Below are 17,323 nucleotides of genomic sequence, written 5' to 3'. Positions count from 1 at the left end.
AAAAGAGATGATGAACTCCAGGTGACTAAGGAAAGCTCTTTTGGGTACAAATCAAATAACACACAATTATCAAATACCTAGTAGATATTTAGAAGGCGGAGAAAGTTAATCCCACACCAATGATGTGTGATTGTCTCTTACCGTCCCCATTGGGGTGGTCAAGAAGTAGTGCTGCCTTTTTGTGCTTGAGTAAGATACTGAGAACTTTATCATGTCCTTCTTTGGCAGCTAGGTGCAAAACAGAGTTACCCAAGCGGTCCAGAAGGCTCAGGTCGGCCCCAGCCCTCAGCAAATCCTCCACCACATCTTCCTGCTTAGTGATCACTGCCAAGTGCAAGGGCGTCTGGAAAGTGAAGGGCAGGAGATTCACTGGTCAGCAGTGAACACTTACTTACAACTTACAGCTTGGTAGCTGTCACTGCAATGGGTGGGGTCATACTGCAGGAACATTTCTCATTCCCAGATTAACTCCTGACCTTGGCACCCAAGTTATCCTGTTCCATACCACGTGCTAAAGAAGTACATACGCTGTACTAACACTTAGCCATTCAATAATTCAGGTTTTAAAATTTTTATTTATTTTAAATTTAATTGACAAATAGTAATTGTATATATTTATGAGGTACAATGTGATGTTTTAATATAAGTTTACAACATAAAATGATTAAATCAGATTAAGTTACAAATCCATCACTTCATATAATTTTTTCTGTGGTGGGTTATTTTCATATTTACAAGTCTTAACAACTTCTTATTTCTCACTAAAATCCACTGATTGTTGATTTTGAGCACACCTAGTAGTAAATTTAGTTTTCTTAAATTTCTGGTAGGAGTTATCTTCAGCTGATTTTATATTAACAAATCAAAATAAGGCTGTGTTTTCACTGAAGAAATTTAAATGAAGTACTCAATAGAAACCAATTAACAAAAGTGCCATGGGCCGGGCGCGGTGGCTCAAGCCTGTAATCCCAGCACTTTGGGAGGCCGAGACGGGCGGATCACGAGGTCAGGAGATCAAGACCATCCTGGCTAACACGGTGAAACCCTGTCTCTACTAAAAATACAAAAAACTAGCCGGGCGAGGTGGCGGGCGCCTGTAGTCCCAGATACTCGGGAGGCTGAGGCAGGAGAATCGCGTGAACCCGGGAGGCGGAGCTTGCAGTGAGCTGAGATCCGGCCACTGCACTCCAGCCTGGGCGACAGAGCGAGACTCCGTCTCGAAAAAAAAAAAAAAAAAAAAAAAAAAAGTGCCATGATTCTATGCTGACACGGAAACTAAATTTACTAAATTAAAAAATACTGTCCCATGAACTGGTTCCTGAGACCAGTCAATATAGCTTTCCTATACCCATTTCATAAAAGGTATTATAAGATTCTAAATAACATAACGAGGATAATACAAGTATTTCACCAAGGGGGCTCAGAGGAATAAAAAAGGTGAGCTAATGATACCTAATAGGTACTTAAGTAGTCCATTTGACTATCCTGCCCACAAGGTATTACTTCGGTGAATGCAAATAAGATGTTTTGCAAACTGTGTGTTTTCAAAAATGAGTAAGACAAATACAATCACAAATGTATCCTTCAAAGAACTGAGTTCAATGACAGAGAACAGCACTGTATCTTTACACAAATCAGTTTATTTCACAGGAGCCTAACTATGACATCCAGCCAGTCTTGTGACAATTTGCCTAAAATTCCCTTTTCATTGAGCAGTTACTGGCTACAGCAGCAGGTGAGCCACCAACCTCCTAGCTATGTAGGTGACCACAGCACATGAGAACTGGCAGGATGAATGATGTGAGGGTCATCTAAATCTCAACTACAGTGATTATTTAATATATCAGACCAAGACCCTTTTATTTGCCAAATTATTACTCGCCCTTATTTCTTTCATTTTCTAGGACTATCACCCTGGCCTGAAATGAAGTGATGTCCTCAAAACTTTAGATATTGTTGCCAAGAGCCTTCTTCTCAAAAATAACTAAGTCAATAGAAACTGTTTACTAATCTGTGTTTTCTGAAATGCTACTTGGGGAGATGGGAAAAGGAAAGAGAATGAGAATGTAAAAAAAGGATCTGAAATTGTAAGATAGTATACTATCCAGGAATTAGAAATTATCTGTAGTTTGAATTCAAAAAAATGAGTCTGAGGTTTTTTTTTTTTAATATTTTCTTCCACAGTCCAATCAATGGTTTTCCATGATATAAAGCTTCTAGATCTTAAATCCAAGGATAATATCTTTAACAATTACACCTTCATGCTATGGCTGTGGGCGTGGGGACTTACACAGACATTCTGGATAGCCAAATATACAAATGTCCCAGCAACCCAACTCTTGTAGATGTATCTAGGTGAAATTCTGACACAAATCCACAAGAGGACATAAGTGAGGAGAGTCACTGCATTATTCTCTACTGAGGTAGGAAGTTAGAAGTTGGTTAAATGTCTACTGCTAGGAAACAAGAATGTTATAGGTGGAAGATCCATACTAGATTCTCTTCAGGAGCTGAAACAACAAACTAGCTGTACACAGAACTGTGTGGATAAGCAGTGAAGGCAGAAATACAGTAACATGTAGCATAATGCCACTTACGTATTTAAAAAATATATGCACAAAGAACTATACAGATACACACAAGTGTGTGTAAAACTGGTGAAATCTGATTAAGATCTGTAGATTGTACAATGTCAATTTCCAGGTTTTGATCTTGTTCTGAAGTTATGCAGGATGTTACCATTGGGGGAAACTGGGTGAAGATACCTCTGGTTTCCTTGCAGTAAATACTAGGACCTCCTAGTATGTTTCTGTAACCTCCTTTGAATCTATGATTAAATTAAATTTTAAAAAATATAAAGGTTAATGCAAGGCAAGAGAAGTACATTTAACATAATGTGGATTGTATGTGAGAGTATATGAAAATATCTATGTATTTCAAGTATATGCACATTTATATCCAATACTTGAAAAACTACCTATAAACACAATAGCGACATTTGTGCTTAGGGGACCTGGCCATTGTTAGGGCAGGCAACTTTGACTTTCCAATGTAGATTCTTCTGTACCATTTTTAAAACTATGAATATATGTGATATTTATAATAACAACATAACATAAAAATACATAAAACCCCCCAATAATGTTTTATGGGAACATATACAAATAAAACAATCCATACCAAACACAATAGAGTGGTTGTCTATGTTGGGGGAAGCAGAATGAGAGAGGAGAAAAAGGTTTAAAGAGAATATTTTCATAAAAAATCCTAACTCTGTGCACTTGGACTATTTTGAGTGTGTTTCTAGAGGGTGGGTGGGGAGAGGAATTTGATCATGACAGATGGTCACAGAAATGTACTAAGATTAGTGAACGGTATTTGGGGAGAATGCTTAAGATAATTGCCAAATAATCCAAATTATTTAAAGAACTGTATCATTTTCCATTAAGAATAGTTACTAGAGAACCTTTACGACAGATAATCAAGAGTTCAAATCTTAGCAGTTTCTAATTCTCAAATCAAAGTTGCCACTGGGTGTGTGTCTGAGACCTAGAAGGCATACTAGGGAAGCCAGAATCACTGCCCATTAATGAGACTGGTGGTAAGGTGGGGGGAAAATGGACATAGAGTCTTCTGAGAGTCCCCAAATCAGAAGGGATAGAAGTATCAATGTGGTGGTTTCAGGGTTTTTGTCTCTAACACACTGGAGAGTCTCAACATATGTAACCAAATGATACAGTAAAGAGTTTAGGATATAAAAAAATCACAGCTACTGGCCAGACGCAGTGGCTCATGCCTGTAATCCCAGCACTTTGGGAGGCCGAGGCTGGCAGATCACGAGGTCAGGAGTTTGAGACCAGCCAGACCAACATGGTGAAACCCCGTCTCCACTAAAAATACAAAAATTAGCCGGGTGTGGTGGTGTGCTCTTGTTATCCCAGCTACTCAGGAGGCTGAGGCAGGAGAATCGCTTGAACCTGGGAGGCAGAGGTTGCAGTGAGCCGAGATCGCGCCACTGCACTGCAGCTTGGGTGAGACAGCGAGACTCCGTCTCCAAAAAAAAAATCACAGCTACTAATCCTGTTGTGCTGCTGTTGTGCTGTGTCCTTTGCAGATCCTATTTATAAACATAAAGTAAGTAATTCCTTGAATATGACTGTTAAGCAGGGTTTGAAGAGGACTGACAAGCTACAATGTCCCATTCCTAGTTTTATTCATAGATTTGTGATGACTACAAGGAACAATCAGTCCAAAAGTCTGTGAGAATCAAGCTTTACAGGCAAAATGACTTTCCGAATACCAATGACCCTGAAAATGACATAAAAGTTTCAAGAAGACATCCTTTAAATGTAAATCTACAATCACACTTCATACTAGTTATTTTATATTAACAGGCAGTGAAGAGTCACTAACTTTACTTTTCCTTTGACATTAAGCACAACAGCCAGTGAAGAAGCCTAATGGTGACTTACATTGAATGAAAAATGGTCATTTTCCCCTATCACGAAACCTATTAATTTTTACCTAGTCATAGGTAAAAACTATTAAGAGCCACATGTAAACATTTAGTAGTTTTGCTGTAAATGCACTTTAAAGCACATTTTTTTTTTTTTTTTTTTTTTTTTTTGAGACAGTCTCGCTCTGTTGCCTAGGCTGGAGTGCAGTGGTGTGATCTTGCCTCACTGCAAGCTCTGCCTCCCGGGTTCACACCATTCTCCTGCCTCAGCCTCCAGAGTAGCTGGGACTACAGGCACCCGCCACCATGCCTGGCTAATTTTTTTTTTTTTTTTTTCAGTAGAGACGGGATTTCACCATGTTAGCCAGGACCTCATGATCCGCCTGCCTCGGCCTCCCAACGTGCTGGGATTACAGGTGTTAGCCACCGCACCCAGCCTAAAGCATATTTTAAAGAATGGAAATAAAAATAAGAAAATAAATATTTTAATTTCCTTTAAAGAAAATGAAGTTTTAATTAATTTTCTTTAAACTAATAAAAGCATTTTCCTTTAAAGTGAGGAAACAGAAATGATTCACATCACTGTTTTAAAAACCGAGAGAGCAGGAACAAATACCTTCACTAAGTAAATCATCGCACAGGATTGTGGCCATATTTTTGGAGTGAGAGATACACGTGAACCAGCAAACCATCTCTCCAAGGAGGATGAGGAAGATGCTTCAGGTCAATGAAGGAAAGGAGAAAAATGGAAAGCTAAGAAGTGGGCAAGGGCAGGAGCCCCATACAGCAGACTGGTGGGAGTGGGGGAAAGACAGTGAGGTGGGAAAAGCAATCGGGGGCAGGAAGGAGGAAACCTCAGGAGCCAGACCCCATCTTGGCTTCATGCCAGTGCAGTCGCTCAGCCAGAAAGTCTGGCTGGGGTCGCTGGGTTCCCATCACCAATGTCCAAGCTCTGCTTCTGCCCAAGTGGCTCCCAGGCTCCTTGCCTCTCCCTGAATTCTGCACATGCCCATTAGGGGGCCTCGCTGTGTCTCCAGCTAACTTCTCCCTTTGCAGTGTTGGAAGACCTCTGGAAAAAACAGTTCCTCAACTTGTATTTTCAGCCCACCTAATTAATTCCTAAGAAAACCCGATTTGGGCAAAACTTTGGTGTTCCCACTTTTCCTCACTTGGCGCTGTCTTTCTGCTTTTGAAAGACACCTCTTCCTCCTCAAGCAAACTTTTAACCTTTCTGTGTGGTGATTTCAGAACGCTTTATTTGATATACATTTAATCTGGATATTGTCAACGTATGTTTCAGTAGACTTTAAAATTATTATAAATTACTGGCTTTTCAAACCTTTTTTAAACTTTATTTTTCTTGACAGATGTGACATTTTTACTCTAGTTTCTCCCTCTTAAATGAAAAAATTCTTTGATTTCTAAAGTTTAAAGTTTGCCTTCCCCCAGTGGGATGCTGAATTTCATTGTGGCTTGATGGCTGTTATACCCACAGATCAAAAGATCCTAAATCATAAGGTAACATTCTCAACTAATGGGATTTTAGATATTACCTACAACAGTTTGTTTTTATTTTTGCTACTCTTAACATTACTAAAAATAACATGCACCCAAACATACAAAAGAAAAAGTAAACTACGGAATTTTCTTCAGTTGTTTTCTTGAGATTTCAGCTTACCTGGTACAGGTCATTTCTCATGTTGATAATGTCATCAGAAATCAAACCAGATGTGACTTCTAGTAGATCCCTCACAAGTTGAGAATGAAGGTGGATGATTGCTAAGTGTAAGACACTGGAATGAAAACACAGTGGCAATAATTAACTAAAATGTTAATGAAAAAGAAAAGATTCTCAAGATGTGGTTAGATTCAAGAATGGAATCTGTTCTCATACCTAGTTTTATTTGGCCCTAAAATGTTCTGAATCTATAAAACGTATTGAATCTGAGGTGGGATGCTGTCTCCAGAAGACCCGTCCCTCCTAACTGTCTGCCCAAGGCTGTTATGTTATTTGTGGTACCTGCCTGGCCTCTGGGAGCATTCACATCTGACCCCTTGATGCATAAACACACTGAGGCTTCCAGCCCAGAAGCACCTAAGCTTAAATCCCAATTCTACCTCTATAGTATGGCTTTGGGTGGTTTTCTCCTCTACCTTTCCCCTTGACTTTTCCTGACACACAGATTTTATGTAAAATGAATGCCTGGCACTAGGGATTGTTCAGAAAACTTTGTTATCTCACCTAGCCCTGCTGCCCTCCTCCAAAATACAGTGCGGTGGCTGTTTAAAGATCTTTCTAGATCCCAAGAGGGGAGAATGGTGTGAAGCTTTTAACTACTGGAAGAAAATTCTTGCAGTAAACTTGTGAAGAAACAAAGTGATTGTATTTCCCGCCACTCCTGCAAACATTCCGGCAAATATTCTCTCTACCTGGAACGTTTTTGCTCCTTTCTTCTGCCTGAACAATGCCTACTCCATCCTTTATATTCCAGTTCAAACCCGACATCCTCAGAGAATACTTTCCTAACCTCCTAAGTGGAGCAAGTTGTCCCTCTCAAATTTACTGCTTGGTTATGCAACTGCAGTTTTCTACACATTTTTCTCCTTCTCTGTCCTGTCATCTCTGGGGCAGGTTCTGTCTGAGTCAATCTTACAGCCCTAGCATGCAGTAGGGGCACAAAAATAAGAATGATAGAAGGAACCTAAGAGCTTACACTAACAAGGCTGAACATACCGGTGGTGTCAAAGTCACTCAGAGAAGCATAATTCTTTTAATTATTAAAAAACATACTATTAAAATTCAAAACAATAACAATAGCAATCATTTTAACAGTGGCTACTATTTTTGGGGAGCTTTGATTTACCAGACTATGCTAAGCATTTGATATACATTGTCTTTTTATTATAACAATAATCCTAGGAGGTAGGTAATATTATCTTTGCTTTTTGGTTAATGAAACTGAGACTTGTAGGCCTCATATAACTCAGTCAAGGCCATAAGTGGTGAAGCTGGGATTCAAGCCAAGGTCTGTCTTACTCCAAAGCCACCTCTTAATCCCTTAAGCAATCCTCCTGCATAGGGGATACATGTGCACTGCTCTAAAGACGTGCAGATGAATGTCTAAGAAGATGACCACTCCAGAGCATGGACAGATTGAAGTGCAGAGCACACTAAAGCATCTCACAGCAAAACTACATCTGGGACATGAGGTACAGGCTGGATCTTCTCTAAAATAGGCTATCAGGTGCCACTTTACTCAAGCCTCTTCCTTAGCAATAGCAAGTATATCGTACTTGGGATTAACACTGGCACAGAAGAGCCTAAAAAACTAAATTGTGATTTTGCTACTTGAGAAATATTTTAAAATGGATGATCTCAGGGTTTCACTATTGCTTCTTGAAATGTGATACTGGAAGAAGACTTCTGAAAAGGGCCTAAACTCTGACATAGACATGATGCACATATACCAAGAAAAAGGTCATACTTCTAAAACTGCCCGAAAATTTCCATGTGCAGCTCAGCATTTCATAGCAGAAGTACATTCCCCCTCCCCCTCAAATCCTCACACCCTTATGGGAATTTCCCCAATAGCAGAAGTTTTATATATTTTTCTTTATTGTATTTTCTATGATGACTAACGGCCACAGGACTCAGACTATTAGCCAAATATGATGGACTGAATTAAAACAAGAGACTTGGGCTGTGATGGCCAAAAGCTGCCCTTTACCTACACTCTTCTGAGGATCCTTTGGTCTCTCCAAGTCCCACCTCTATGGCCTCTCTGAGAGCCGGCTTGTGTGAGCGTGCTTGGGTCTTAGGAGGGAACTTGCACGTGCCTCGCCTTGTATCCCTTCCTACAATCCCCCCTTCAGATATCAGTACTTCCTTTCTAACCTGCACGTGCTCATCTTCTTAGACTTATCAATTCAACAGGTCCCTGGAAATGCCACTTGAAACACTGCTATCCTGTCTCGGTTAACTGCTTTTTCTTGTGGTTGTATGCTATTGAATGCTAACTGGATTATTTAACCCTGAAAAAGCATTCTGCTGTTCATGGCCTTACACCAAGAAGGTTGTACTGGTGCCTCTCATACTGTATAACAAGGCCAGTGGTTATACCACATCCTTGGTTACGTTGCAAGGAACGAGAACAAAGGTGTCTCTGCTTGAAACCCTGAGATTGTTACTTTCCTAAAGAGCTTGGTTTAATTTTTAAACTGAGGTCTAAAACACAGCACTCAAGAGCTCTTCCACAGAAAAGGATTTCTCTGTGTTGATGCTATTTTAGGAAGGTTTTAGATAAGGCACTTGACTTGAATGTGAAGGCTGCTGTTTCTTGTTATTTTTATAGGCTTTCGAGATACTTTAGAAGTCTCAATGAAAGGACTAAGAGAACTGTTTTAGAAAGAAGCCAGGTGGCTTTGCAAATACAATCTCAGTAATAGCAGGAATGGAAGGCATGGTGTTTGGAATGTTCGACTCCCACGCATGGGCTGGAGCAGTCACAAAAGTCTGAACCAGTCACAGACTGGTGACCATCAGAAGAGGTAGTAGAGAAGAAATCAGTAACTAGGAAAGAATGACCAATCCCTCTTAATCTTTGTGTTGTTGTTGCTGCCTTTATTGGGCTTTTTCTTGAGTACACTGTCATTATAAATATGCAGCTGGGATAACAAGGCTTCAAGGATTTGGTAGGACTCTTAACAATTCTCCAAATATTATTTCAATAAACAAAGCGAGGCTTTTCAAAAAGTACCATTACCTATACACATCTTAGTTGGCTTGCCCAGAGAGATTCACTCTTAGATGAGTCCTCCAGCTACTACAGATTCCAACAGATGACAGCAGCAGGATGGAGCAGCAAATTGTGCTACTTAACCTTATTCACACTAGTTTTCTTGATCGTTCCAGTTAGAGGACTCAATACATTTGAACAATTATTTTTATCTCTAGTCAGTATGCATTATACGATGCTCTTCTTTTTCCCTACCCAGAACAACCTATCATGCAAAAAATCCTGACTTACCTGTCCCCATTCTCATCCTGCACGGCAGTGAGATGGCGCTGGACGGCCAGCAGCATCTTCACGTCTCCTGTCACTGCGTAGTCGAAAAGGGCATTGGCATGCCTCTTTGCAAGCTGCATAGCCTTCTCTAGAAAGAGGTTATCTGTAAGGCAATGACCACAATCATAGTTGAGTGTTCCTACTTTTGTTTTATGAGTATGGAATGCTCAAGGTCAAACTGACCAGCATCAGTGTTCTGACACCTTGACACATCATTTTAGTTGAAAATGCTCTTTCAATGCTTTTGGATTGTGAAAAAGCAGAATGGGTCATTGACAAATATAGTTAGAGATTGATCTTAAAGAATCTATGTGTGGTTTGTTAGAGGAAAAAAGTTTAGAAATGTGTTATTTTAAGGGAACAACCATTATCATATTTTAAGGAAAACAATCTCCAAACAATGTTAGATTTTACCATGATTTTAAATCACCAATATCTTGGTGAAATAATCCTTCATTGGGATCTCTAACAATTAGCTTGTTAGGCAATGTGTGAAAAAACACATGTCTCTGCCATAAACAGAGACTTTCCATGAGACACTCATGTTTTTGTAAAGTTTGTTCCATTAAGGTCAGGGAATGGCAGTTGTGACCTTTGGGCCAAAACCTGTTTATGGTCTGCTTTTCATATAGTTCCCTAGCTAATCATGGCTTATACATTTTTAAAGGGGTGTGAAAAAAAAAAGGCATATGTGATAGATACCACATGTGGCCACCAACTCTAATTGCTTTGACAGATGTCTTCTTAGTACGATCTAGGATGACCTAGAATCATGACACATATGCTAATAAGTATTGGTTCAGAGTAAACACAAAAGTACATTTTCTCCTAATCCTACTTATTCAAAGAGGGCAACAAGATAAAAAGAAAAGTTCCTATTTTAAGGCAAAGTTCTATTTCAGTATGATGGTTAAGCCAGAATCTAGAGAGGGTGACTATTAAGCTTGTAGAAATACTTCTCTATTTATCTGTGCCAGAAAAGAAGTTGATTATCTCTCACAATACCCTAAAACTGCATGATTATGACTGGAGAATGTACATGTAAATTTCTGTACTTTACATTCAAAGACAACAGAGCAAAAATGGAAATCCCAGTGTGAATAAAATGATCTGACATATGCTCTTCCAAAGACATACAGAACTTTGAAGAGTACACTTAACTAGATAATGATATGTCATCTTTAGATTAGCAGATACCTTTCTACACTTAGGACTGACCCCTCCCCAGCCAACCAATAGAACACAATTTGTGTGCTCACTTACCCTGAACCCTAGCACTCTCTTCTTTTGCTCTTGTTGCATACGTTAGAGTGACCTCACCATTCCCATCAGTGGCCTCGCTGGGCTCCTGATTGTGCTCTGTGGTTTCAATGACTTTCCCAAAGAGGTTTACAGTGTTTCTGTCATCACTTCTGTCACAACCTTCAGAGTCCTTTTTAGATTCAGTGTCCACGGTTCCTAAGATAAATGCAAAAACATCCGATTTTTCTCAGTAAAATGTATTAATTTAGTGATAATTCACTATTCCAATGCAGGTCAGATAAAGGTAAGAGGCAAGTTTGCTGCAAAAGGAAAAGAAAAATAATAATTTAAAATTCTTTTAAAAATGGTGATATCATAAATACCATGTTTTGGAGATATTCTAAACTCAATTCTAAAAATCATTTTTAGTATACTTCTAAAATCTTAGATCTCATTTTGCTTATTTACTTGTACAGGAGAAAAATGAAATAAAGCTCTTCTGTAAATTGCAGAAAAGTTGAATTTTTAAAGTTCTTGAAAGCAGAGCAGTTTTTTCCTAACGCTAATGAACAAAGCAAGTCATAAAGACATGTTGTCAGTTCACGTTCTTTAGTATGGGAGCTATCCAGTGTACCATTCCTGATCATCCTCTTTCAGGTTCAACTATGTTATCTGACAGATACTATGAGAGCATCTAGCTTTTATGGTGGAGACCTGCTTCAAATTCTTGTTCTGCCACTAACTTCTGTGTGCTTTCAGTGAGTATAAACATTTCTGAACTTTGGTGTCTTTTGTGTGCAAAATGGAGATACTATTTTCCATATAGTGCAGTCATGAAGATAACAGTTAAAACATGTAAAAGCACTTGGCACAAAAATAGGTATTCAATAAATGGGAAGACTTCTTTATAGTATTACTTCTTCCATGGGTACACTAGAATGGACCTGTAATGTAAACTATCAACACGTGGTTTAACTGCAGCTTCTCAGGTGATGACTTGACGGGAAAAGACAAACCCTATAAAACTCAAAATGATTTTGGAAGTGTACTATTTGAGAAAACGAGAGACAGAATACGTAAGTTTGGTGATGTTTAAAATGTTTGAATAGTCAGGTCTCTGTATATCTCTTTTCAATGCTCTTTTCTTTCCTCTGTTCATGCCACTTATGAAGTAAATATATAAAATATAAACAAGGAATAGAGTTTATACTAGCCACAGGAAATAATATCTTTTGGAAAAAGTATCTTCTTAGTTTATTTGCATTAATCAATTATTTTTCAAGATGATAATACTGTTGTGATAGATTTTAAAAACCCTTTTTAGGATTTTTTTCCTTTCTTGGTATTAAGAATAAAGGATTACTTACCATGCTTCATCCCAGCATTAGATTTAGTAGTTCCAGGATGGAAGGTAATCCCACCGTAAGTAGGAAATCCATAGTGCGGGAAGCTATACCCTGAAATGGCAAGTAAAACAAATGAAACATCATGAAGATATTTTACAAGACTCAGCACAACTTAGTGTCTGTCTGTCAGGTGAGCACAGCCTTTGGTGTGAAAGGACAGTACTGTGCCCACACATGGTGCTTCTGTTGAGACTAAGACACATGGTGGGGGTCATGGGACCATCAGAATTCCACTTTGATAAAGTTTACATTTTGGCAACTCTGACAGCACCCCAGATTTGGGGAGTGGTTGCGATGGAGAAAGCCTCCACTCCTATGTGAAGGGGAGAGGCTAACAGTGAGGGTCACCAACCAAACTCAGACTTGCCTATGTAGCAAACATTAAAATAACCCCTTGAGGAAAAAAAATAAATCAAACAAAGCACAGAAAAACATACTGACTCCTCAATGGAAAAATGGCCACCACTGTTCACTCCTAGGCAATTTTGGTGGAAGCACAAGCTGGTACAACTCTTTGGGGGAAGCAGCTGGAATTAGATGTCATGCCCTCTGACACAGTAACTTTACAAAGACTCTAATTTACAAAAGTAATCTGGAATAAATGAAAAGTTATGTGGATAGGAGTTCAGTATAGCATTTTACATAGAAAACAGGAAACTACATGTAAGTAAGTTATTCTATGGTTTGTTCACTTGAGGAAATGAGTCATTAAAATGATGCTTAAAATTTATGCTTAGGTAAAGTTCATATTACTGGAGGAAATGTTTATGTTAACATCTCAGGTAAACATTGCACATATGACTCTATACATACAGTCATGGTGCAAAAGATAGTAAAATAGTATTACAAATAAATGCATTAAAATAAAATGCATGATGATGATCACAGTTGTATTCAGGGGAAAATCCATAAGTATCTACTACAACATATACATAAAAAATAGTAGTAGTTAACCTTTGATGGCAGATTTTATGTATTTTCAAATTTTCTACAATGTATTATATAGAGATGTTTAATATATAGCTATATTGTAGTACGTATGATATAAAATTTTTTCAATGTTTCCAAACAAAAACAAGACAACCATGTCAAAAAACATAAAAGAGAAATATACTAAAGTGTTTAGGGAGGTACTCATTAAAAACTGGCTTTGGGGTACCTTTTTTCTTCTTAAAGGCTTTTGAAATTACCTACATATTGTAAAATGAACACGGATTTCTTTGAAAAATAAATTGACATTTGTCAGGAAATTTTAATTAATATACTCAGTAATATCATAGCCACTCAACTCACAGACATGCTCAGAAACCAAAGAAAAGAAAATTCTACCCTCTCCAATATGAAAAAGTTTTAGAAAGAATAGGTATTTTTGTACCTGGCCCTGTACTTCCAGTGCCCCCTCCTCCACCGCCACTACCAAACATGCCTCCGCCTCCAGCTCCAGCGCCACTCCCACCGCCGAAACTATCCGAAAAATTGGGCATGAGCTTCTGCCGTTTCCTCTGTACTTCTTCTTTATCTGTATTTAAAGGAAGAGAAACCAGAGGAGAAAAGATTGATTCGGTCCCACCACTAGCCACAGAAAGACCACTGATTCTAATGGTATTTTTAAACATCTTAAAGGGAAATAGAAAGCACTCAAAGAGGAAGAGATGCTAAATTTCAAGAAGCATTATATTTATTCCAATGGGTATGAATGCTAAAAGCTAGTTCCAGAGAGACCACAGAGCAGTACACACCCAAATCCACTCTACAACAGTTTCTTCAGTCCCCAGTGTTGTTAAAATTAGTGAAATATTTGATTGTCCATCAAAAAGATACTGAAGATATTCAATAAAAAAATTATTGACCCTTTTGCTTGGTCACACAAAATAACTCGTTAATAAGTTAACATTTATTATACATCTACAACGAGCTAAATGTTGGAAATAAAAAAAAGCATGATATAATGTCTTTGCTGTCAAGAACCCTCCAACATAATTTTAAGATAGTGGGGGAAAGACTTACTGAGACAGCACTATAACACTACATACATTAAATTTATGGTGCAGATCAGTGTTCTAGGAGTTTCAGGAAAACCTTTTAGGAGGTCACTGAGGGATGGGAAATTCAGGAAAGGCTTCTCAAAATCAATTTTATATAAGAAGAGGAAAAAGGAAGATATTCTGGGAAGGGGATATGGAGGAAAACAATAATGAAGGAAAGACGTACATGGGGCGCTTATGACAACAGGAGTAGATAAGTTTGGCTGAAGTGAAAGTTTAGTACAGGCATGCCTCTGAGATATTAAAAGGTTCAGTTCCACATTACTGCAATAAACCAAGTCACATGATGTTTTTGGTTTCCCAGTATACAAAAAAATTATGTTTACACTCTACTATAGGCTATTAAGTGTGCAACAGAATTATGTCTTAAAAAGAAGCAATGCACATATCTTAATTAAAAACACTTTATTGCTAAAACAGGCTAACAATCACCTGAGCCTACAGCAGGTTGTAATCTTTGTACTGGTGGATGGTCTTGCCTCAATGTTGATGGCTGCTGACTGATGAGGGTGTTGGCTACTGAAGGCTGGATGGTTGTGGCAATTTTTAAAAATAAGACAACAATGAAATTTGTTGAAGTCTGTCAATTGACTCTTTCTTTCACAGAGATTTCTCCATAGTATATAATGCTGTTTGACAGCATTTTATCCACAGTTTTAACTTCCTTCCACACGAGGGTCAATTCTTTCAAACCCTGCTGCTGCTTTATTAAGTGTAAGGAATATTCTAAATTATTATCATTTCAACAATGTTCACAGCATCTTCTCCAGGAGTAGATTCTATCTCAAGAAACTACTTTCTTTGCTCATCCATAAGAAACAATTCCTATCCAAGAAAGTTAAATCATGAGCAGCAGTTCAGTCCCATCTTCAGGCTCCACTTCTCATTCTCATTCTCTTGCTATTTCCACCACATCTGCTGTTACTTCCTCCACTGAATCCCTCAGTGTCACCCATGAGGGCTGGAATCAATTTATTCCAAATTCTTATTCATGTAGATATTTTGACCTCCTTCAATGAATCACAAATGTGCTTAATGGCATCTAGAATGGTAAATCCTCTCCGCAGGGTTTTCAATTTACTTTGCCCAGATTCATCAGAGTAATTACTATCTATGGCAGGTACAGCCTTACAGAATGTATTTCTTAAACAATAAGACTGAAAGCCAAAATTACTTTTTGATCCATGGGCTGCAGAATGGCTGTTAGTAGGCATGAAAACATCCCCTTCAGAGCTCTTGGGTGACCGGGTGCATTGACAATGAGCACTACCATTTTGAAAGGAATCTTTTTTTTTTTTTCTCAGAGCAGTAGGTCTCAACAGTGGGTTTAAAAATATTCAGTATACCATGCTGTCAACAGATGTGCTGTCATCCAGGTTTTCTTGTTCCATTTACAGAGCAAAGGCAGAGTAGATTTAGCATAATTCTTAACAGCTCTAGGATTTTTCAGAATGATAAATGAGCACTGGCTTCAATTTAAAGTCACCAGCTGCATTAACTCTTAACAAGAAAGTCGGCTTTTTTTTTTTCTTTTTCTTTTTTTTTTTGAGACAATGCCCAGGCTGGAGTGCAGTGGTGCAATCATAGCTCACTGCAGCCTTGACCTTTTGTGTTCAAGTGATCCTCCCACCTCAACCTCCTGAGAGTCAGCCTGTTTTTAAAAGCTTTGAAGCCAGGCATTTTTACATCTTCTCTCTAGTTATGAAAGTCCTAGATGGCATCTTCTTCCAATGGAATGTTGTTTCTTGTACACTGAAAATCTGTTTGGTGTGGCTACCTTCATCAATTTTCTGAACTAGATCTCCTGGATAACTTGCTGCAGCTTCTCTGTTAGCATTTGTTGCTTCACCTTGCACTTTTATGTTACAGAGATGGCTTCTCTTTTAAACCTCATGAACCAACAACCTCTGCTAGCTTTCAACTTTTTTTCTGCAGCTTCCTCACCTCTCTAAGCCATCATAGAATTGAAGAGAGTTAAGGCCTTGCTCTGGATTAGGCTTTGGTAAAAGGGAATGTTGTGGCTGGTTTGATCTTCTAGTCAGACCACTAAAACCTTTATATCAGTAATAAGGTGGTTGTGCTTTCTTATCATTTGTGGGTTCACTAGAGTAGCACTTATAATTTCCTTCAAGAAATGTTCTTTTGCATTCTTGGCTAACTGGCACAAGAGGCCTAGCTTTGGGCTTATCTCAGCTTTTGACACGCCTTCCTCACTGAGCTTAATCATTTTTGGCTTTTGAATTCAAGTGAGAGGTGTGACTTTTCCTTTCACTTGAACACTTGGAGGCCACTGTAGGGTTATTAACTGGCCTAATTTCCATATGGTTGTATGATAGGGAATAGGGAAGCCTGAGGAGAGGGAGAGAGAGATGGAGGAATGGCCAGTAAGAAGAGCAGTCAGAACACACACAACATTTATCGATTAAGTTTGCCATCTTATATGGACACTATCTGTGGTACCCCAAAACATCAAAGATCACTGTTCACAGACCACCATAACAGATATAATAGTCATGGAAAAGTTTCAAATATTGAGAGAATTACCAAAATGTGACATAGAGACATAAAGTGAGTACATGCTGTGGGAAAAATGGCACCAATAGACTTTCTTGACACTATTGCCACAAACCTTCAATTTGTAAAAATCACAGTATCTGCAAAGTACAATGAAACAAGGTATGACTGTATAAGGAATTCTTGAGAAATGGGACAACACTGTGAAGCACCTGGAGAATGAACTCATATGCAAGAAAGCCGCTGAATGTTTTTGAACAGGGAAATAGGATGGTATTTTAGGAAGTTCATCTTTTACTTGTGTGTGGGACATACTAAAGAGTCAAAGTGAGAGGCAGAGACAGTGCAGACATAAGTGATGGAGGCCCATTCCTTAGTGGTCACCATGGTAATAAAAATGGGGTAGATGCCAGAAACACAGTAAACGAGGGGTGTGTAACCTCTGGTGACTGATGAGATACGGGGGGCTAAAAGTCTAAGACCACTATTTGACTACAGTACAGTGATGCCCTCTGAGACTTTTGATTGTCTTTTTTTCTTTTTGTTTGTTTTGTTTTCATCTTTCTGTTTCTCACTGTCTGTGCTTCTCACCAG

General features: G+C 38.6%; 1 protein-coding gene across 4 annotated transcripts in view; it reads right to left on the bottom strand.

The window, feature by feature from the left end:
• Nucleotides 1–17,323, bottom strand: part of NFKB1 (nuclear factor kappa B subunit 1) — a 131,132-nt gene that overhangs the window by 10,754 nt on the left and 103,055 nt on the right. For all 4 annotated transcript variants that reach the window (XM_033214880.1, XM_033214881.1, XM_033214882.1 and 1 more), the window contains 6 exons: nt 13,546–13,689; nt 12,132–12,221; nt 10,786–10,980; nt 9,484–9,625; nt 6,135–6,249; nt 142–343 (listed from right to left, as the gene is read on the bottom strand). In XM_033214880.1, coding sequence (XP_033070771.1) covers nt 142–343; nt 6,135–6,249; nt 9,484–9,625; nt 10,786–10,980; nt 12,132–12,221; nt 13,546–13,689 — 888 coding nt within the window. The remainder of the gene's footprint in view (nt 1–141; nt 344–6,134; nt 6,250–9,483; nt 9,626–10,785; nt 10,981–12,131; nt 12,222–13,545; nt 13,690–17,323) is intronic.

The sequence above is a fragment of the Trachypithecus francoisi genome, unplaced genomic scaffold (assembly GCF_009764315.1).
Source record: "Trachypithecus francoisi isolate TF-2019V2 unplaced genomic scaffold, Tfra_2.0 Lachesis_group1, whole genome shotgun sequence".
Classification (NCBI taxonomy): Eukaryota; Metazoa; Chordata; class Mammalia; order Primates; family Cercopithecidae; genus Trachypithecus; species Trachypithecus francoisi.
The sequence above is the reverse complement of the archived record's forward strand: the minus strand, read 5'-3'. Positions and strand labels throughout refer to the sequence as shown.